Genomic DNA, 22,452 nt, shown 5'->3' with positions numbered 1-22,452 from the left:
TGAGGACATCTTTTGGATACCTTTCGTAGCGCGAGGGTGGGATGTATCATTCAGCCTCCCTTGGAATTCTGTTGGGAAATACTGTGAATACCCAGATGCCACGTTGTTAAAGCAGACTTCAAAATAGCTGAGAATTTTGTGTCTTAATATGCTGAATTTTCACCTGCTGTTCCCATATCTTCAGTAAGATTTTCTGCAAACATTTTCTACCCTTGGCTCACTATCTGGATGTCATGCATTATTTCCTGCTTCACCCAGTGTAACATATTAATGTTTCTGTGTTCTAGACCCTGGACAATTGCACACTCTCTTATTGAAGTGATTTAGCATTTTTTGACTGTTAAATTCTGTCTAGAGGATATTAAGTATTAAATTTGATATGTTTAATATTTCATGCTTAATAAGACCAAAGATAATTATTTGTTACCTTTTCTAAGCTGAATGAATCTACCTTTGATACTCAAATCACCAAGAAGATGGGCTACTATAAGATGCTAGATGTGATGTATTCTCGTCTTCCCAAAGATGATGTTCACGCTAAGGACTCTAAAATTAATCAAGCTTTCCATGGCTCATGTATTACAGAAGGAAATGAACTTACAAAGACACTGATTAAGTAAGATTTTACTTAATTTTGGATTCTATTGTATTTCTCAGTGCTTTGGGTAAATATATTTTTGTGTGTGTATATAATGTGAATAAATATTTAGATACTGACCTTTCATAGTTTTCTTATGTATAAACTTAGGTGAACTTTAATTTAGAGTATTATTGAGTAACAGTTGTTTTATCTTGTACTAATCTTTTACATCTTTTACAAAGAATAAAACTTCTTCTTTTACTGTTTCTTTTCCTGCTATTTTTCCCCTTGAATAGCTTGATATATTTTTGGTGATTTTCAGTAAGAAAAGATGTAGAATTTTTTTTTTTTTTTTGTCATTTGAAATTAAAGGAATACTAAATTTTTTTTAACAGGCATTCCAAAAAACACAAAAGTAATCAAATGTATTTTCTCTAAAACTTGGTTTTACTGAAGTTTTCCTCCTAGTAAATGTTGAACACAGACGTTGCCATGTCTCATTGTGCGTCTCCAAACAAACTCATCATGACCCTCCTCTCACCTGGTGCTGTAGTACCTTGTCAGTGAGTGATGTCAGTCGTGACCGAGCTGTTATCTGTACTCCTTGCTTCCTTATCTCTTTACTTATGCACTTGATGCTGTTGCCTCACTGACCACTGTGTGATGAGATCCATGTATGTATGCCGTCCTTGCTATGAGATGGGTGACATGCTCCTTTTCATAGTCTCAGTGCCCAGTACTCTGCCTGGCACAAGCGTGATAAGAGAGGCTGAACGGCATTAGGTCCTGTTGTCTGGCATTGTTGGGGTGGAGCAGTGATTGCCTTGTTGTGGTGAATTGATTTGTCACCTGGATCTACTCTGCAGGTTGTGCTATGACGCATTTACAGAGAACATGGCAGGAGAGAATCAGCTGCTGGAGAGGAGAAGACTTTACCATTGTGCAGCATACAACTGCACCATATCTGTCATCTGCTGCGTCTTCAATGAGTTAAAATTTTACCAAGGGTTTCTGTTTAGTGAAAAACCAGAAAAGGTAGGCCTCTCCTAAGGTGTGCACTATTGTAGGAGTTCAAAAGGTAGATTATATCAGTTAAAGTTATATCATCATTTGCAGCATCTTATATTAAAGATGTGACTCTTTTAGTTCTGCATAGGTATATTTAAAGCTGGAGTGCTTTTCCATGAACTATTAAATAGCATTAATTCTAAAGTAACATCAGTTATGAGGATCTTCACCATTCAGATATTTTTACATTCTTCTTTGTATCCACAGAACTTGCTTATTTTTGAAAATCTGATTGACCTGAAGCACCGCTACAATTTTCCTGTAGAAGTTGAGGTGAGTGAAATTTTCCATGTTCTAGGTTAAAAAAAGCTTTATCAAGTGCTCACAAAGAAAAACATACTATGTCAAACATGTTAAATTGCCAATATTTGAGTCGGCTTTTAACAAGAACTGGTGGTTTCAGGTAGTTTCTACAAAAATTGGCAATTTTAGCTGGAGGTACAATCTCAGGCAATTACAAAATTTGTCAGAACTTGATTTTTTCATCTCTTGACATGGGAAGGAATGACAGTCCCAGGAAAAGGAACTGTTAGGACGTATCCCAGAAGTTTTTCTTAGTGAATTACTGCAGCCAAAGAAGTTGAGATCCTTACTGTGGCCTTGCTTGGGCAACATGGTAGGATCACAGGAAAGTCATGGGTTAACTGGAATGCTGTATAGGACAAGGCTTGTTTTAGCCAAGCTCAGATTGACATGCCAGCCTCAGCAATTGGACAGTTGGTGAGAATGTTGTGGCTGCTGCCGTCACCAGCCATTTTAAATGGGAAGGTGGGCAGAGAGCTGAGCTCATCCACCGTGGCGTGCACTGTCACCACAGCTGCTGACCTCCACCGTGTCTTAGTGCTTCATTACTACATGTGAGTGGTGACTTCCTGCCTTGTACGCCTTTGGAACAAGACTGGGATTGTTTTCTAGCCATATGTTCAAAGAAACAAAGTTAGCCAGTTTATTAAGCGTGTAGACACATGCTATATGTTACAACAATATAAGGTGTTATGATACATCATAACTGTAGGCTTGAAGAAATTGAGGGTCAGATAAATTTGTCAGCAATCAGGCATAAGAGCTTAGTACACACTGTGCAGTGAGCTATACCAGAGCTGAGATGGAGGGCAAGTACCCGGGCTGAGTTCTTTGGGAGTTTACAGGAAGGGCTTTTCTTAAGGGACGCTCAGTGGTCTTATTTTGAGGTTATTTTTGAGTGCTTTTAAATATGTTTTGTTTTAAATTTTTTTGTTTTGTTTAAAAATGTACAGTCTTTTTTTTGCCAGGTTGCTACTAAAACATAAAAAGTATGAGTGATTATAAAATGTTGTACGTTTTATAATGTTGTACATTGCTTATTTGTGCTGCCTAACAGATTCCTATGGAGAGAAGGAAAAAGTACATTGAAATTAGAAAAGAAGCCAGAGCAGCAGCAAGTGGGGATTCAGGTAGGATGTTTTCAAAATCATGAGGAAGGATTCAAATGGATGGATTCTTTTGTTGTTTTGTTTTGTTTTGTTCTAAGACACATAGAGGAGTAAGGTATTTTTTATGTAAACAGAAAATAAGTACTCTAAAACATTGAAACTGAGTTTGAAAAATATTTTAAGTGGCAAATTGAATTATATTAAAAGAAATGTACTTAGCTAAACTTAACTGCATAAAAAGATCTCAGAGTGGCCAGATGGACTCAGATACGTTAGACTTTTTTAAAAGTACAAAATTAGTTTGGTGTCTTATTGTTTGCATATGGATTTTATTTATATGTTATTTAGATACATTCAGAAATGTATATTAGAATACAAGTCCTTTCCAGCCACTCTTCTGTTCCCCACCTCACAGTGGCTTCCCATCTCCCTCAGGACAGAGCTGCTCACAGCCCCTCACCTGCCAACGCCCTCCCCTGGTGCCTTCCTTCCTGTTGACTCCAGCAGATGACCCCTGCCTGTGCCTTGTGGTTGCCAGGCTTGCTTTTGCCCCAGGTCTTTCCACTTGCTGTTTCCTCTAATACCCTCAACGCCAGCTATCAGCAAACCTCATGACATTTTGTTTAATGTCAACCCCTGAAGTAGACTCTTCCTGGCCTCCCTATTTAAAATTAACCCTCTATCCCTCTGTATTCTCCTTGTGTTTTTGTTTCTCGCTTAATTTTTCTTCGTTGCTTTTACCACCATTTCTTGACATGAGAATAACATTTGAACTAGTTTTCTAAATCCTTTAGATACTTTGGATCAGCTACTTTTCAGTAATATTTCTTCCCACATTTATGTTAGATTTAATGGGCAAAATGTACATCATCACAGTTTTAAATGCAAAGAAAATTTGTTAATCATATGCCAAATTGGATCAGTATAACAATTTTCTTGTCTGTGACAGAATAACTGCTTGATAACAACAAAAACAAAATGAAATCTCTTCCCCATTTCCTTTTTGCTTTGTTAATCTGGATAATGGGTTAATAATCACAGGGTTGATGAAAACCTTAGATTAAAATACCCTTGAATTTTAGTATCATTTGAGCTTAGAGAAGTACATTTCTTGCTGATTATGTTTGAATACATGTAATTTTCTTCTTATTTATATTTCAGATGGTCCTTCCTATATGTCTTCTCTGTCATATTTGGCAGATAGTACCCTGAGTGAGGAAATGAGTCAGTTTGATTTCTCAACTGGAGTTCAGAGCTATTCATACAGCTCCCAAGACCCTAGACCTACCACTGGTCGTTTTCGGAGACGGATGATCACATTTCACGTACTGAAAGAATATTGTTGTTGTTTGTGAAGAAAGGGGGTCACAGCTATGCCTTGCTTTTACTGCAGGAAGCCAGTTCTCTGTCCACTGACAGCCCTCAGAGTATAGAGTTAATCTGGAGAATTTTCCACAATCGAATTCCTAGCCTTTTATTCTGTAGATTCAACAGTCAGATCATCAGCACAGAAGGAAGTCAGAGGTCAGGGGTCAACATAGCAAAGTTGCTCTGGTCTGAGGTGCACCCCTGGGGAGTGACCATACAGACAGGTCAGGGATCAACATAGCAGAGACATCTGACCTGAGGAGCCATCCTGGGGAGTGACCATAGATGGGGGCCAGGGGTCAGTTTAGCAGAGACATCTGACCTCAGGAGCCACCCTGTGGAGTGACTGGGCAGACGGGGCAAGGGGACTATGTACCTGGGATGTAAGGAAGACCTGAGATCCTTTCTATGTATTAATTGTATAGTGAGTGTATTTGATATTTCTACCAAATTATCATTATTACCTAAGTGTTACATGCTGTTGCCCCAGGAAGAGCCTCCCATATCCACTACCACGTCCGCTGAATGTTAACCATACTCTCTGCTCTTCTGGGCTCTCCCTTTCGCAGGAGCAGCAGGACCCTGCAGTGCATGCTGATGTGCTGGAGCTGGAGATGGACGAGCTCAATCGGCACGAGTGCATGGCGCCCCTGACTGCCCTGGTGAAGCACATGCACAGAAGCGTGGGCCCACCTCCAGGAGAAGAGGTGCTGTTTCTGCTATTCATTGGTGTCATATTGAGAGCGAACTGTTAATATTGAAGATCAAACCAAACTGCTCATCAAATATACAAAATTTTTTGTTGTTCATGTCTTATTTTGTCGTTGTTTTCTCATAATATCAAAATGTAAGGTTATTTCATTCCACTTTTTAAGGTAATTTTGAGTGTTTTATTTCAGGAGTCAGTGCTGAGAGATCTTCCTCCTTGGATGAAATTTCTCCATGGCAAACTGGGAAATCCAATAGTACCATTAAATATCCGTCTCTTCTTAGCCAAGCTTATTGTTAATACAGAAGAGGTAAGTGATTGATTATTTTATTCTTTGAAGAGATTCTATAAGTCTGTTTATTCAGTTCTGTGAATGAAGCAGTTTGAATTCTATGAATCTACTTAAAAATATACGAAAAAAGGGAACTATAAAGGGACAAAGCACGACGTTTTTGTTACATGATTAGCTGTCCAATATTTATCTACTTGTTCATCACCATTCTTTTATCATTTTTAACACGAATAAATTCAACTCTCGAGTTAGAAGTGGGAGCATTTTTGAGTCGATTTTGGAAAGACCTTTGAGCTAGACATGGTGAAGTGCAGTAAGAGTCTGCACTCCGCAGGGTAGGAGCAGCGTAGCTGGGGTGGCCCCTGGGTGAGCTGAGCAGATCTGCACTGACTGCACAGGCTGTGGGAGTGTGGTCTGGACCAGGGCCAGGCCAGGCCCTCCAGGGCTATGCAGAGGGTTGGGATCATTCACTGAGCGGTCGGGAACCACTGAAGGGCACTAAGTGGCGCTCTGACACCATCCACTCGGCTCCATAGAAAGTCATTCTGGGCAGCTCTGCAGACGTGGTGAGGTCGTCAGGAGGCCCCCGACAGGCGGCTCCAGGGATACAGCAGGACCTGCTTTCCTCAGAGCTAACTTGATTCTTTTCCCACCGTGGGTATGTGGTCCCAGGTACTATACTGGGGGGACTCAGCTGTGGCCTGAGATCAAGCTGCTGGCAGGGTTGGTTCCTTCAAGGGCTGAGAGAGAGATTCTGGTCCAGGCTGCTCCCAGGTCTGGCAGCTTCGAGCGCCGTGTGGTATGTCAGAGGCATTCTTCCTGTGTCTTCACCGCGTCTTCCCCCTTGGATCTGTCTCTGTGTCCTAATGTTCTCTTTTTCATAAGGACGCCAGTCGTATTGGATTAGGGCCCACGCAGACGACTTCACTTTAACATGCTTACCTCCATTTTGAATTTAGGTTCAGTCATAGTGTAAAATTTTAGCTGATGGAAGATACAGTCTTGTTTTAATATTTTGGCTACTCAGGACCATTCTTTGACGTTTGACTTTTAAATGTTCTTGTAGGTCTTTCGCCCGTATGCGAAGCACTGGCTTAGCCCCTTGCTGCAGCTGGCTGTTTCTGAAAACAATGGAGGAGAAGGAATTCACTACATGGTGGTTGAGATAGTGGCCACTGTTCTTTCATGGACAGGCTTGGCCACTCCAACAGTAAGCACTGATGCATCTTTTATGTGCATATATTATCCTTCGCCTGTATCCATAGAGCCTATGACACATACTGCAGGTCCCCGGCACTGACTCGTGCTGCGGTTTTCAGCGTTAGTTGCTGCATTGCTGGTGTGCTCCTGAACTCAGTGGCCTCAGCCCGCTTCGCCTGTGTTCTGTTATCTTTGGCTGTGGTAGTTCCTCTGACCTCGCTTTTATTATGAAGCTGGCAGGTGTTTGTTTTATTTGCTGCCTTTACTTGCCTTGGAAATTAGATTTATTAAAAGTATGTGTAAACTGAATGTCAGCCAACCCTGAATGGGAGGCTTTGAAGACTTCTGACTTCAGTCCCTGGATATTGGCATTTGTGCCAGCACCTTGACCCTCAGAGTACTGCCTCATGTTGGTAATGGGAGGTTAGGGCTAAAGCAGCAGCTGCCAGATGGTGACACCATGTTATATTGAGGCAAATGTGGTACCCACCAGTGTAGACGTGTGTGTTGGAGCTTTGCCTATTCATTGAAAACTGTGGACACTGACAGCATACAAAAGTTTTCATGTGAGGAGATGGTAGGTACCGTCCATATTAAATATAATACACACACATGGGCCTGTAATCCCAGCACTTTGGGAGGCTGAGGCGGGAAGATGACTTGAGGTCAGGAGTTTGAGACCAGCCAGGCTAACATGGTAAAACCCAATGTCTACTTTAAAAAAAAAATTCTGTGAGGTGGAAGCAGAAAAAAAAAAAATTAGCTGGGTGTGGTGGTGCATGCCTATAATCCTAGCTACTCGGGAGGCTGAGGCAGGAGAATTGCTTAAATCCGGGAGGCTGAGGTTGCAGTAAGCAGAGATCGTGCCATTGCACTCCAGCCTGAGTGACAGAGTGAGACTCCATCCCCACCTTTCCCCGCAAAAAAGTACATGGCGCTTTCTCATGCGCTTGTCTCTGGATGTGCCTATTTCATTTTTTTTCACAGTAAACCAAATTTAGATTTCTTTGTATTCTGCTTAATAAAATGAAAAAATAGGGGATATAGTTTAACTTAGGATCCGTTGGGAGAGATTGATGTAGCTGTCAGAACTCAGCTGAAAAGAGAGCAAAACTGCTGGGCTCAGGGTAGCTGATTATAGCAACAGCAAGCCAGAAAGAAGGTTGCAGTGAAGACTTGACTCACTCTGGAGTCATGGAAATGAGAGGCTAACACTGGAGGGGGACTCCCCCTTTTCTGTGTGTCCCTAGAGGGAGAAACAGCCAGGTGGATTAGCAGAGACACGGACTGTCTCACTGTTGAGGTGTCCTGAACAAGAGGCTCTGCAGTTTTATGGGGGAAGAGCCGAGTCAGAAAGCACTGACTGGGTGCTGAGTCGGAGTGCGGAAAGCACCTTCATGCCAGTCCCGTGCCCTGCAGGTAGCCCCTGTTCAGAGCCTCACATAAAGGGTCCTAGGCATGGAGGCTCCAGGGAGGGATGCAGAGGTGCTTGCACGGGGGATGGTGGCTGGCACCCTGCGCCCTGGATGACGTCTCTGAGACTGCAGCGCTGGCGGTGCCCAGTCCCCTTTGCTGTTGCCTTTTTCTGAGAAATCACAGAAAGGGCTTTGAAAAGGAGCCAGATTCCTCTGGATGCCAGATTTCTTTTATAAATAGACTTGAGTTAAGAAATGCTTTTCCAGGCTCACGTCTGTAATCCCAGCACTTTGAGAGGCCGAGGCGAACTGATCACGAGGTCAGGAGTTCAAGATCAGACTGGCCAACGTGGTGAAACCCCATCTCTCTAAAAACTACAAAAATTAGCTGGGCATAGTGGCTCGTGCCTGTAATCCCAGCTACTTGGGAGGCTGAGGTAGGAGAATTGCTTGAACTGGGACCCGGGAGGCGGAAGTTGCACTGAGCCAAGATCACGCCACTGCACTCCAGCCTGGGCTACAGAGCGAGACTCCACCTCAAAAAAAAAAAAAAAAAAAAAGCTTTTCCAGAATGGAATGCCGCATATTAATATAGAATTTCTGTGCCTTTTTCAGGGGGTCCCTAAAGATGAAGTGTTAGCAAATCGATTGCTTAATTTCCTAATGAAAAATGTCTTTCATCCAAAAAGAGCTGTGTATAGACACAACCTTGAAATTATAAAGACCCTTGTCGAGTGCTGGAAGGATTGCTTATCCATCCCTTATAGGTATGTTTACTGGTTTTTGCAGTATTGTTTAGAAATTTAGCTTAAAACGTAGTGTGTGGTAAATGGTTATTACAGTGAAATTTAATTACATGAAACGATAGGAGGAAGAAAATAATTTATTGCTACTAATAATACAGTAGTACCACAGCCTCCAGAGTGTAGCAGCAGGCGTGTGTCTCGTGCTCTCCAGTGGCCCTGCCTTCCCCCTTAGCTGACCTCTGCTGTCCACACGCTGGGGCGGCCACCACCCTGCACTGGCCCATGGGGTAGAGGGTGGTGGGGGGTCGGGTAGGACTGTGAGTAATTCCTTTTAGTGTAGCCTGAGGCAAGCTGCAACTTTCAAAAAGTTTTGCTGTCAACTAAGGGAGAATTTAGGTAAATAATTAAAATATGAGAGCAGTAAAATTGCCAATGTTACAAAGCTGGAATGACCTGTGCGCAGGGGGCTGTTAGCAAGCAGGGATGTTGGATATGGGAAAAGAAAACGAAGGCATTTCTATAAAGTCAAAGCTGGACCTGGGGAAGCAACAGAAATAAAGAAAAAGCGTTTCTTACCCTGAAGATTAGCTTTAGAAAATTCTTTATCTGTCCAAAAATTAACTGGGCATGACAGCTCACAGCTGTAATCCCAGCTATTAGGGAGGCGGAGTGAAGCAGGAGAATTGCTTGAACCCAGTGGATGGAGGTTGCAGTGAGTCGAGATTCTGCCACTGCACTCCAGCCTGGGTGACAGAACAAGACTTCGTCTCAAAAAAAAAAAAAAATTCTGTATTTGTCTTCCTGCTTCTTACTTGATTATGTGACAGTCTCAATTTTCTTTTTTGTGCTTATGTTTCAGGTTAATATTTGAAAAGTTTTCCGGTAAAGATCCTAATTCTAAAGACAACTCAGTAGGGATTCAATTGCTAGGCATCGTGATGGCCAACGACCTGCCTCCCTACGACCCACAGTGTGGCATCCAGAGTAGCGAGTATGTGTTTGCTTGATGCATTTTTAGGTCACATCTACCCAAGCTGGATTGACGGACTGCAATATGGTGCAGTTTTGATAAATTTAAGGACAGACCCACATTACAAATGTTTCTGGGCCAGGCACAGTGGCTCACGCCTGTAATTCTAACACGTTGAGAGCGGGAGGATTGCTTGAGTCCAGGAGTTCGAGACCACCCTGGACAGCATAGCAAGACCCCATCTGTACCAAAAAAAAATTTAGGGAGCTGGATTTAGATTTTTTTTGGAAGAAAAAATATGTTTGGAGTAAATGAGAAATGTAGGTGTTTAAAATTAGTGTAATTTTTTCGTGTACATGCTGGCAGATGAGAGGTGTTAAGTATTTCTTATATCTAAACTGATATCTGAACATTTACCCCCGAAAGTAACATAGGTTCCCCAGGAGGCTTTGTTCTGGGCTCTCTGACCATGAGGGTTGGTGGACACTGGGCTGCACCGTCCCGCCTGGGAGCTAGGGCAGCTGGGCATGAGATGCCAAGACAAGGGGCCATCAGAAAGATGGTTTCCAGACATCACAAAAGGGTATTGCTTTGTCCTGCGCCGAACGGTTGTGAAGTCAGTGTTGAGTCCTGGCTACTCCCTGGCTTTCCGCCTGCCCTATCTGAGCCTCCCATCCCTGTGCGGGTTTCACTTTCTCTGTTTGGTCCTCCGTGTGGCCCCCCAGCACTGTCATACCATTTACCCATGCCAGAGACAATGCGTGACCCCAGGGCCGAGACAGCCAGTATTGCAGCAGCCTTCATGGGAACTTGGCTCCTTTTAGACAGTCACTGGCTGGAGCTTTGGCTTCTACAGCAGGACAGCCTTGCAGAGTTCCCTGAGTGCTGACAGTGGATGCGTGGCTCCCTGGGAAGCCTCCTCGCATAGCATGGCACTGGGAGTATGGTCTTGCTCTTTCTCATTTTATTGTCCTTGTCCTGGTATACTAGGTGGCTTTTGAAAGTGAGTCAGTGCCCCGTGATCTTGGATAGTAGCTCTTACTTTCACTGTAGCTTTCTGTCTGTCTAGCCTTGTGGGTGGGTTCAGCTGCAGTGGTTCTGCATGATGGAACAGAAGACTGCCCTGCTCCTTTCTGGTTGTGACATTAGTGCCCTCACATACATGCTTATTTGTGCATTTGTACACAGAATTTGCATCATGTTCTGTATTTAGATTTTCTCAACTTATGCTGTCAGTACGACGTGAGAAGGAAAATTGTCATTTATATTCTTGGAACAACAGAATGGATTATTTGATGCATATGTCTTTTTTTTATTTGTTATAGATACTTTCAAGCTTTGGTGAATAATATGTCCTTTGTAAAATATAAAGAAGTGTATGCTGCTGCAGCAGAAGTTCTAGGACTTATACTTCGATATGTTATGGAGAGAAAAAACGTGAGTGTGCTATGCAATTTTCAATGAATACCTCTTACTCTATTTTGATTTGTTATCCCCCTCGATACTTATATATGTATTTCCTGTATGGTATTAGAAACAAAATACCTCTGCATTTATTAATATTTTACTGTTTATTACTATGATATACCAAATACGACACTTACTTTTTTTAGATAGGACACATGATTTTTAAACACCTTGGACACTTGGTGAACATTGAGAGATCAGCGACTAACTTTGTAATGTAAAATCAGGATGAGAGTATTTAACCAGCTGTTATTACCGTGAACTTGTTTCTGAGGAGTTCCTTGTGGAGGAAATTGTCCTGGTAGAGAGGTGCCGTGGTGAGCACTGAATTCTCTCAGTCTAGTCCTCCACTTGTAGTTTTTGGTGTAGCTACTGAACAGGAGCAGGGACTTCCCAGGAGATCCTCTCAGTACTGCTGCCTTGCCCACTGCACGGGACTGTGAGACAGCCTAACTGAACGTTTGGGTGCAGTGCATGTTCGGATCAGAAGACTGAGTGAAGAAGTCTAATATTCTTTATTGCTTTAAATTTTTTTTAGAGCTGGGGATCTTGCTCTGTCACCTGGACTGGAGTCCAGTGCTGTGATCATAGCAGCCTCCCACTCCTGGGCTCAAGCCATCCTCCCACCTCAGCCTCCCGAGTAGTTGGGACTATAGGCATATACCACCATGCTTGGCTAATTTTTGGAAGTTTTGTAGAAACAAGGTTTCGCCGTGTTGCCCAAGCAGGGTCGTGGGTTTCGGGGTCTTCATTGCTGGCGTAATCACTAGGATAAGGTACTGTGTGAGACCCTGGGGATCTTGCTGCTGCAGAGCCTGTCTGGGTGGCCTAGCTGGTCACACCCCGAGGACACTCTTGGCTCTCATCGTCCTCCTGTAGCGGCCTCTCCTCCCTTTCCTCAGCTGCATTTCCCTGACCACCTCCGTAGCTCTGCTTTGGCCTCAGTCGCCGCTCCCCTGCCCACCTCATCCAGCTTCGCAGCTTTACAGACTGCTTTTATGTTGGCAATTCTCCAGTTTGTACCCCCGGCTCAGTTACTCTCCTGAAAGAAAGGACAGAGTAGATTCCAGGCCCCAGTCACTGTTGTGCTGGGTGATGAGAGGCTCAGGAGAAGCTGGGTGGTCCTGAGCAGGCACCAGCGGGCCCAACGCTGTGATTTTACCCTTGTCCATGGCACCAAGTATGGACTTGTTTGGATTTAAAATAAAATTAAGCTGCAAGGAAATAGACCCCTTTGGGAAGATCAAACACTACTTTGAATTTATCTTAGGGATTATCAGCTATTTTTGTAAATAAACAAATTTTTAAAATTCAGTAGAACCTTTTTATAAGGTGATTGTAACATCCCTAAATATGAGATTTAAATCTGTGTGATATGCTTCATTTCCACCATAAATGGAGTAAGTTACAGCAGATCCCCAGGTTTAATCTCTCATGACTTAAATTTCAACTTAACAATAAGAAACACTTTGTTTTATATATTTTTTTCTAAATATAAAAGTGATGAAGACTTATCATAGAAATTTGGAAAGCAGAGTAAACATAAAGAAGTCAGTAAGAGGCCGGGCACTGTGGCTCCTGCCTATAACCCCAGCACTCTGGGAGGCCAAGGCAGGTGGATCCCTTGAGGTCAGGCGTTCCAGACCAGCCCGGCCAACATGGTGAAACCCCGTCTCTACTAAAAATACAGAAGTTAGCTGAGCGTGGTGGCAGGCACATGTAATCCCAGCTACTCGGGAGGCTGAGGCGGGAGAATCCCTTGAACCCGGGAGGTGGAGGTTGCAGTGAGCCGAGATCACGCCATTGCACTGCAGCCTGGGCGACAGAGTGCGGCCTGGGCAACAGAGTGAGACTCCACTCAAAAAATGTAAACTGAAAAGAATACAGTAAGATAGGCTCACACTCTTCCCACATAATGGTTGCCAGCACCTGGGGCACACAGCTTCACTGTCCTTGGTCTCTCTTCATACTGTTTTTACAACTTGCTTTCTTTACTTGCTAGATTGTGACCATTTCATTGTGTTGTCATATTAAATACTTTTAATAAAAAGAATCGGTAGTGCAATTCCAGCTACCTCGGTAGTGCAGTACCAACTACCATATTCCATATGGGGTTCAGCCCATTGAAATTTGTGGTTTTGTGTTAAAGATTTTTCTTAAACATAATTTAAAAATAGTCTCATACTGTTTTGGAAAAGTATCTCTTTTCCAAAATGCTTGGAACCAGGATTGTTTCCAGTTTCTGGTTTTGCACTATTTGCATTATAGTTCCTGTTTGAACATCCCTAATTCGAAAATCCAAAATTCACATCCTCCAGTGAACGTTTGTTGCTGATGCTCAAAAAGTTTCACATTTTGGAGGCTTCTGGGTTTTCAGATTTGGGGTGCCCAGTCTGCGGTGAGTTTGCTTTGAAAACCTGTTCAGGCTTCGTGTCTTTGAAAAGGTTGCCTATGTCGCCTTCTGATGTCTGTGAGGAAGGAGGTGAACCGTGAAGGACAGCAGTGTTTTCTGTTGCCTCCTTCCAGGAGACGCTGCTGAGTGCTTCTCTGTGTGGAGCACATTTGAGGACATTCTGGTTCTAGGTTCTAGGGTTGCAGTAGGGAACGGGACAGGTCACATCCCTGCCCTTTGGGAGGCAGCATTTGGGGAGGGGAAACAGACGATATACAGATGAGTATGTAACAGTAGATAGGAACACTTGGTGAAGAGAGGTGGGACGTGAGCAGTGATGACTGCTTTGTGAATAGAATTGGTTGAAAATTCTAGTCCATGTGAATATTTTTCATCAGAAACCTGAACATCATAAAATATGTCTCAAACAATAGTTAGCTTAGCTTCTCAAAGAACTTACGGGGAGTGTTTTGGTGTTAGTAGGAAACACTAATCTTCATTGGTCTGACATCTGACACGAGCCAGACACCTGGGTGCTCACAGAGCACAGCCATGTGGACTGGTTCGCTGAGGTGTAGGAACTCAAGGATCCAGAGCCTGAGGGTGTGCGATGGTCAGTGCAGATCAGCAGACATCCCCAGCACCTACTGTCCCATCATCTGCCTTGTTGTAGGTGATAACATTGAACACCTTCCTTGGGCTCACTTAAATACTCAAGATAAACCTTACTTAGGTGCTTGACCTATGTTACTTTTGTATATTTGAAAATAAACTTAATTTTTCAGATATTGGAGGAGTCTCTGTGTGAACTGGTTGCGAAACAATTGAAACAACATCAGAATACTATGGAGGACAAGTTTATTGTGTGCTTGAACAAAGTGACCAAGAGCTTCCCTCCTCTTGCAGACAGGTATGGGCTGTCCAGGGAGCCTGTTGGGGCAGGAGGGTCCTTGGCCCTCCTCTCACCAGTCCTCTTGCTCCCCAGGTTCATGAATGCTGTGTTCTTTCTGCTACCAAAATTTCATGGAGTGTTGAAAACACTCTGTCTGGAGGTGGTACTTTGTCGTGTGGAGGCAATGACAGAGCTCTACTTCCAGTTAAAGAGCAAGGACTTCGTTCAAATCATGAGACATAGGTGAGTGGACACTAGCCCTGCTCTCACGTCCCATTGGCTCATAAAGTGTTAATTTGTTCAGATGTCTCCACCTCAAGAAGAACCTGTGGGTTTCCAAGAAATGAACATTTATGAAGTTGGAATCTCTGAAGAAAATGTGAAAGCAGCGTAAGAATAGGACGTGTGCTGAGTTGGGCCTGCTCCCTGCTCCCTTGGCCTGGCATCTTGGGAGCCACATCCCGGGGTTTGTGTTTCACCACTAAATGAAGGAGGTGGCCTGTGGGGTTGCCTTGACTCTCTTTAGATTTAAAATGTATGCTTTTGAATTCTGTACCTATTTTGCCAGGTGAGAGGCTTCTGTTAATGTGTTTCAGTTGTTGATTTATTTTCAAAATTGCAACGTAGCATAAAAGTATATGTTACAAGAGAAAGCTGCTGATCACTTACATTGTATTATTTCCCTGTACTCTTTTCCAATTCCAGTCTATATACCTTTTTTTTTTTTTTCATTATTTTGAATCAGGAGGTGCAAGTGCAGGTTTGTTACAAAGGCGTATTGCGTCATGCTGACATTTGGAGTAAAGGTGAATCTGTCACTCAGGTCCTGACCATAGTACTTAGTAGGGAGTTTTTCAGCTCTTGCCTCATTTCCTCCGTTCCCCTTCTTCTGCTCCCCAGTGTCTGCTCTTCCTGACTTTACGTCTATATGTACTCAGCGTTTAGCTCCCACATATGAGCGAGTACATGCAGTATTTGCTTTTCTGTTTTTGTATTAGTTCACTTGGAATAATGGCCTCCAGCTGAATCCATGTTGCTGCAAAGGACATTATCTCATTCTTTTTTTTATGTCTGCCTAACACTCTATGGTGTATATGCACCATTTTCTTTATCCGGTGCGTCGTTGATGGGTACCTGCGTTGATTCCATGTCTTTGCTGTTGTATATGGTGCTGTGGTGAACATACGGTGCACGTGTCCCTTTGATAGAATGAGTTATTTTCCTTTGCATGTATACCCAGGAATGGGATTGCTGGGTCAAATGATAGTTGAACTCTCACTTCCTTGAGAAGTCTCCAGACTGCTCTCCACAGCGGCTGAACTAATTTACATTCCCACCAAAAATGTATAAGTGTTCCCTTTTCTCTACAACCTTCGCAATAACTGTTATTTTTTAAGTTTTTAACAAAACCATTGTGACTGGTGTGAGACGGTATCTCATTTGCATTTCTCTGATGATTTGCTGTGATGACCCTTTTGTATATATATTTGTTGGCCGCTTATATGTCTTTCGAAAAGTATCCATGTCTTTTGCTCATTTTTTAATGGGGTTGCTTTTTACCTATTGTTTACATTTTTTATGGATTCTGGATATCAGACCTTTGTTAGGTGCATAGTTTGTGAATATTTTGAATATTGTCTCCCATCCTATAGGCTGTCTGTTTATCTTCTTGATAGTGTCTCTTGCTGCACAGAAGCTCTTTAACTAGGTCCTGCTGATCAATTTCTGTTTTCATTGCAATTTCTTTTTAGAACTTAGTCATAAATTCTTTGCCAGGGTGATATTGAGAAGGGTATTTCCTATATTTTGGATTTTTATAATTTGAAGTCTTACATTGAAGTCTATAATCCATCCTAATTTTTGTATATGGTGATAGGTAGGGGTCTAGTTTCATTCTTGGTTGCAATTTCTTCTTAGAACTTAGTCATAAATTCTTTGCCAAGGCTGATATTGAGAAAGGTATTTCCTAGATTTTGGATTTTTATAATTTGAAATCTTACATTGAAGTCTGTAATCCATCCTAATTTTTGTATATGGTGATAGGTAGGGGTGTAGTTTCATTCTTTTGCATATGATTACCCAGTTATCTCAGTACCATTTATTCAATGACACATCTTTTCGCTACAGTTTATTTTTGTTGACTTTGTTGAAGACCAGAGGGTGATAGGTGTGCGGCTTTATTTCTGGGTTCTCCATTCTATTCCATTGGCCTTTGTGCCTGCCTGCCTCCCTCCCTCCCTCCCCTTTTCTCTCCTTTCTTTCTTCCTTTCTCCCTTTTCTTTCCTTTTCTTCTTTCTTTCTTTTTACCACTACCATGCTGTAGCCTTGTAGTTTTAGTGAAGTTGGGTAATACGATGTTCTGGCTTTGTTCTTTTTGCTTAGAATTGTTTTGCCTATTTGGGATCTTTGGTTTCATATGAATTTTATAATACTTTTTTTCCAATTTTGTGAAAAGTGAGATAAGTAGTTTGATAGGAATGGCATTGAGTCTATAGATTGCTTTGGACAGTATGGCCATTCTAACAATATCGATTCTTCCAATCCGTGAGCATAGAATGTTTTTTCATTTATTTTTGTTATCTTTTATTTCTTCTCAGCAGTGTTTTGTAGTTCTCCTTGCAGAGATCTTTCACCTCCGTGGTTAGCTGTATTCCTAGGTATTTTATTCTTTCTTTGCTATTGTACGTGGGCTTACATTCTCGATTGGCTCTCAGCTATAATGTTATTGGTGTATAGAAATGTTACTGATTTTTGTACATTGATTGTGTATCCCGAAACTTTACTGAAGTCATTTATCAGGTCTAGTAGCCTTTTGGCAGAGTGTTTAGGATTTTCTAGGTATAGAATCATACCATCAGAGAAGAGGAATGGTTTGATTTCTTCTTTTCCTATTTGGATATGTTTTATTTCTTTCTCTTGCTTGATTGCACTCCATAGGACTTCGAGTGCTATGTTGAATAGGAGCGATGAGAGTGGGAACCCTTGTCTTTTCCAGTTCTTACGGGGAATGCTTCCAGTCTTTGCTGTCATTCAGTAGGTTATTGGCTGTGGGTTTGTCATAGATGTCTCTTATTATTTTGACAAATGTTCCTTTGATGCCTAGTTTGCTGAGGGTTTATATCATGCAGGGATATTGGAGATTTTTTGATTTTTTGATTTTTTTTTTTTTTTTTAGGAGACCAAGTCTCCCTCTGTTACCCAGGCTGGAGTGCAGGGGTGCGACCTCAGCTCACTGCAACCTCTGCCTCCCAGTTTTAACTGATTCTCTTGCCTCAGCCTCCTGAGTAGCTGGGATTACAGGCAGACACCACCAGGCCTGGCTAATTTTTATATTTTTAGTAGAGACAGAGTTTTACCATGCTGACCAGGTTGGTCTTGAACTCCTGACCTTAGATGATCTTCCCCCTCAGCCTCCCAAAGTGGGATTACAGACGTGAGCCACTGCACCCAGCCTTGGTTTGTTCTTGTTTTTCTAGTTTATATGCGATGTTTGATTGTTGATTTGAGGTCTTTCTAATGTTTTGATGTAGGCATTTAGTGCTATAAGCTTGCCTTTTAATACTACTCTAGCTGCATCCCAAAGACTTTGATATGTTGTGTCCCTGTTTTCCTTAACTGAAAAATAATTTTTTATTTCTGCCTTAATTTTGCTGTTTATTCAACAATCATTTAGGAGTAAGTTGTTTAATTTTTGTGAAATTGTGTGGTTTTGAGAGATCTTCATATTGATTTCTATTTTTATTGTACTGTGGTCTGAGTATGGGTTTGATTCTGATTTAATTGAGCTTGTGTTAGGATTGAGCATATGGTTGATCTTAGAGTATGTTACATGTGCAGATGAGAAGAATGTATATTCTGTGGTTGTCAGGTGGAGTGTTCTGTAGATGCATTGGGTTGGATTGTTCAAGTGTCGAGTTTAAGTCCAGAATTTCTGTTAGTTTTCTGCCTTCCTGATCTATCTAACAGTATCAGTATAGTGTTAGTTTTCCACTATTACTGTGTGGCTGTATAAGTCTCTTCATAGGTCTAGAAGAACTTTTTTTATGAATCTGTGTGCTCCAAAGTTAGGTGCTTATATATGTAATATAGTTAAGTCTTCTTGTTGAGTTGAACTTTTTGTCATTGTGTAATGCCCTTTTTTATCCTTTGTAACTGTCGTTGGTTTAAAGTTGTTTTTTCTAATAAAAGAATAGTGACCCCTGCATTTTTTTTTGTTTTCTGTTTTTGTGATAGATCTTTCTCCATCCTTTTACTTTGAGCCTGTGAGTAGTGTTACATGTGAGATGGGTGTGTTGAAGAGAGAAGATAGTTGAGTCTTTATTTTTAAATCCAAATTGCCACTGTGTGGCTTTTAAAAGGGTCCTTTAGACCATTTACATTCGGGGTTGATATTGATATGTGAGGTTTGTCTCATTGTCAGCTGGTTGTTTTGTAGACTTAACTGTGTAGTTGCTTTATAGTGTCTGTGGGCTGTGCATTTTGGTGTGTTTTTGTGGTAGCTGGTATTGTTCTTTTGCTTCATGTTAAGCACTCCCTTAAGGAACTCTTATAAGGCAGGTCTAGTGGTAACAAATTCCCTTAGTGCTTCTTTGTCTGAAAAGGACTTTATTTTTCCTGTCCTTATGAAGCTTAGTTTGGCAGCATATGAAATTCTTGGTTGGAATTTGTTTTCTTCAAGGATGCTGAAGATAGGTTCCCCGTCTCTTCTGGTTTTTAAGGTTTCTGCTGAGAGGCCTGTTGGTACCCTGATGGGGTTGGTTCTCTCAGTAAATGACCTGACCCTTCTCTTTAGCTACCTTTAAATTTTTTCTTTCACGTTGACATTGGAAAATCTGATGACTGTGTCTTGGAGATGGTCTTGTATAGTGTCTTACAGGGGTTCTCCGAATTTCTTGAAATTGCATGTCCACCTCTCTCGTGAGATAGGGAACATTTTCATGGACTATATCTCAAATATATTTTCCAAGTTGTCTCTCCTCTTTCCGGAATGCCCATACGTCACAGGTTTGGTTCTTTTTACATAATCCATTATTTCTCAGAGATTTTGTTCATTTTTTAGAATTCTTTTTTCTTTATTTTTGTCTGACTGGGTTGATTTGAAGGACTGGTCTTCAAGCTCTGAGATTGTTTCCTTAGCTTGGTCTTTTCTGTTGTTAATGTTTCCAACTGTATTGTGAAATTTCTGTAGTGAATCTTTCAATTCCAGAAGTTCATTTTGGCCCTCCCTTCTTCCCTCCTTCCGTCCTTTTTTTTTTTTTTTTTTTTTTTTGAGACAGGGTCTCACTGTGTCACCCAGGTCAGAGTACAGTGGTGTGATCATGATTCGCGGCTGCAGCTTCTCCCTCCCGGGCTCAGTTGATCCTCACACCCCAGTCTCCCTTGGAGCTGAGACCATAGGCGTGCACCACTATGCCCAGCTAATTTTTTGTATTTTTTGTAGTGACGGAGTTTTATCGTGTTGCCCAGGCTGGCCCCAGACTCCTCAACTGAAGCAACTACCTGCCTCAGGCTCCCAAAGTGCTGGGAATACAGATGGGGCCCTAGCGCCTGGCTTGTGCGTTCTTAAAATGGCTGTGTTGCCTTCTGACTTTTGAATCATTTTACTGGATTCCTTGGATTGGATTTCAGCCTTCTCTTGGATCTTGAGTTTTCTTGACATCTGGATTCTGAATTCTGTTTCTGTCGTTTCAGCCGTTTCAGTCTGGCTCAAAACCATTGCTGAGAAGGTAGTGCAGTTGTTTGGAGGCCAGGAGGTACTTTGACCTGCTGGAGCTCTCGCACTAATTCTTTGTTACCTGCGAGGATGCTGTTCCTTTATCTTTTTGGAGTTGCTGCAGCTTGGATGGGGCCTTTTGTTTTCATATTCGTCATTTTCCATGAGGGTTTGATTGTGGTGTATGCTGAGTATAATCGATTGGCTTCCTTTTTGGGTGCTTTCAGGGGCCTGAGGCTCTGTGTAGGGTCTTTCTTTATGCTAGGTTCTTGCATTGGGTTTCACAGGTGATGTATACTAGAAGAATTTTTTTTAGTGATTTAATTCAGACTATGATCCAGTATATGGCACTTAAGGGTAAGGCCTAGCACATAGGCTCTTAGATTGGAGTCCGTTCAGCACAGTGCTCTGTTCTGGGGGATAGGGGGAAGGAGACAACCCCTCTCACCAGGGTCATTCTCAGGCCCTAGAGCAGCGCCCTACAGTCACTGGTGCCATACTCACATTTCCTGAACCCCAAGGTGGGGGTCCCTGGCTGGCTGTGCTCCCCACCCCTTAGCAGTGGCCTGAGCTGAAGGTTAGGTCACCAGGAGACCGGCAGCATTTTGGAGGCCCGCTGGTCCTCTGTGCTTGGCAGAGTCAGAGTGGGTTGTGGAGTATGTCTGCGGGTGGTCTGTTGGTGTAGTAAGTCAAGGGTGGGGGATCTCAGGGCAGGGTGATGTCATGGTTGTGCAGCTCTATGTTGCCTGCAGTCTGTTGCCCGCAGCCTGGGGTTTTTGCCCAACTGACAGTTGTGGGGACTGCCCAGCTCATGCTCCCTCAGCCAAGTCTGCTGGTGTCTGCCCCTGTAGCTGGCCTGACCAGCTAGCGTAAGCCATGCCTTCTGCGCCAAGATTGCTGGGCTGTTACGTGTTTCATGCCACAGGATTCCTTAGGCAGATGCAAAGCTGGCAAACAGGCCTCACTCTTCACAGACCAGCCTTGTGGAAGGGGCTCACCCAGCATTCATGCTGGAACACGAACCCACATCTCACTCTGCTCAATGTTCTAAGCAGAGCTTGAGCTCTGACCCCAGATCTTGACTCTATATTCGTTGCATGCTGGGGGCTGAGACCAGGCCCACAACTTTGTCCTCTGTCCCTTCGGAATCAAGCAACGTCTGTGCTGGGGTGGTTGAAGTGTTCCCAGGCCACTGGCAAAGCACTCAGGCTGGGTAGTGGAGGCTATGCTGTGTGTATGTTCTTGTGGAAGCAGCCAGGGTTAGGGGAGGGGCTGGGAAATGGACAGATAGGCGCGCAGATCAGACTCGCCCCAGACCCACAGGAAGGACAGCTCTGCTCTTTCCCAGCCCAGCATTCAGCAGGGACTAGAGCAACTCAGAGCAAGGTGAGAGCCTGGAGCCATGGGTCCCTGGGGTCACTTTTTACTGGAGCTGCCCCACACTGAGTAAGACCCGCTGGGCTCCATGTAGGCTCGTGCTCTACCTGCGCCTTCACTCTGACGTATCCCTGCCAATTCAAATGTCTGTGGGGGTTGTGGGATCTCTTGTGACTAGTATCCCAGAGCTCAGCAGCAAGTGTGGGTGGCTTTATAGTCACTCCACTCACCCCTTCCTTAGGACCAGATCAAGGCCAGGAGCAGGTCCTGGCACCTGGAGACTCCGTGCAGGCTTCGCAGCTTCCTCCCTCTTCAGCCTCAGTGTCTGCGTTGCCTCTCTATCGATGCTGTGTTTTCTTTCCAAAGATCTCTTCAAAGCATGTGGTCTACTCACTATTTTGCTCTGTTTTGATGGGAGAGGCCCTCCTGACTACGTCTAGTCAGCCATCTTGTCTCCCTCCTATGGACGTATTTTTACATAGTGATGTTATTGGTAAACATGCACTGTGTCAGTAACAAAGAATGTATGTCACTGTCCTAATATCCTTACATTCACTGAGTATCTACTGTGTGAGGCATTCAGCTGGGTGCTGTAAGGAGTCAAAACAAGGAAATAGCTATTTGCCTCATTTAGGGCTCACATTGCACTTAACTTCACTATACAATATGCCACGTAGCACTGGAAGTCATTTTAAAAAATAATTTGTGAGATCCAAGATGGCTGATCACTAGCAGCTCGGGCTCGTAATTCCCAGTGAAAGCGCAGAGAACGAGAGGATGCCACACTTTCAGATGAATATTTGTTGCTCACGGACCAGAAGATTCCCAGCGGAGGAGCCCCACGTGTCGCC

At 43.0% G+C, this 22,452-nt stretch overlaps 1 protein-coding gene across 2 annotated transcripts in view; it reads left to right on the top strand.

Moving 5' to 3' along the window:
- Positions 1–22,452, top strand: part of PRKDC (protein kinase, DNA-activated, catalytic subunit) — a 184,532-nt gene that overhangs the window by 98,659 nt on the left and 63,421 nt on the right. For both annotated transcript variants that reach the window (XM_064384164.1, XM_064384163.1), the window contains exons 42-54: positions 438–616; positions 1,447–1,615; positions 1,856–1,921; positions 3,009–3,081; positions 4,222–4,385; positions 4,998–5,135; positions 5,328–5,447; positions 6,496–6,639; positions 8,660–8,811; positions 9,650–9,781; positions 11,086–11,197; positions 14,405–14,529; positions 14,605–14,754. In XM_064384164.1, coding sequence (XP_064240234.1) covers positions 438–616; positions 1,447–1,615; positions 1,856–1,921; positions 3,009–3,081; positions 4,222–4,385; positions 4,998–5,135; positions 5,328–5,447; positions 6,496–6,639; positions 8,660–8,811; positions 9,650–9,781; positions 11,086–11,197; positions 14,405–14,529; positions 14,605–14,754 — 1,724 coding nt within the window. The remainder of the gene's footprint in view (positions 1–437; positions 617–1,446; positions 1,616–1,855; positions 1,922–3,008; positions 3,082–4,221; positions 4,386–4,997; positions 5,136–5,327; positions 5,448–6,495; positions 6,640–8,659; positions 8,812–9,649; positions 9,782–11,085; positions 11,198–14,404; positions 14,530–14,604; positions 14,755–22,452) is intronic.

This window comes from Aotus nancymaae, unplaced genomic scaffold (genome assembly GCF_030222135.1).
Source record: "Aotus nancymaae isolate 86718 unplaced genomic scaffold, 86718_ANA_hifiasm-v0.15.2.pri h1tg000036l, whole genome shotgun sequence".
Taxonomy (NCBI): domain Eukaryota; kingdom Metazoa; phylum Chordata; class Mammalia; order Primates; family Aotidae; genus Aotus; species Aotus nancymaae.
The sequence above is the reverse complement of the archived record's forward strand: the minus strand, read 5'-3'. Positions and strand labels throughout refer to the sequence as shown.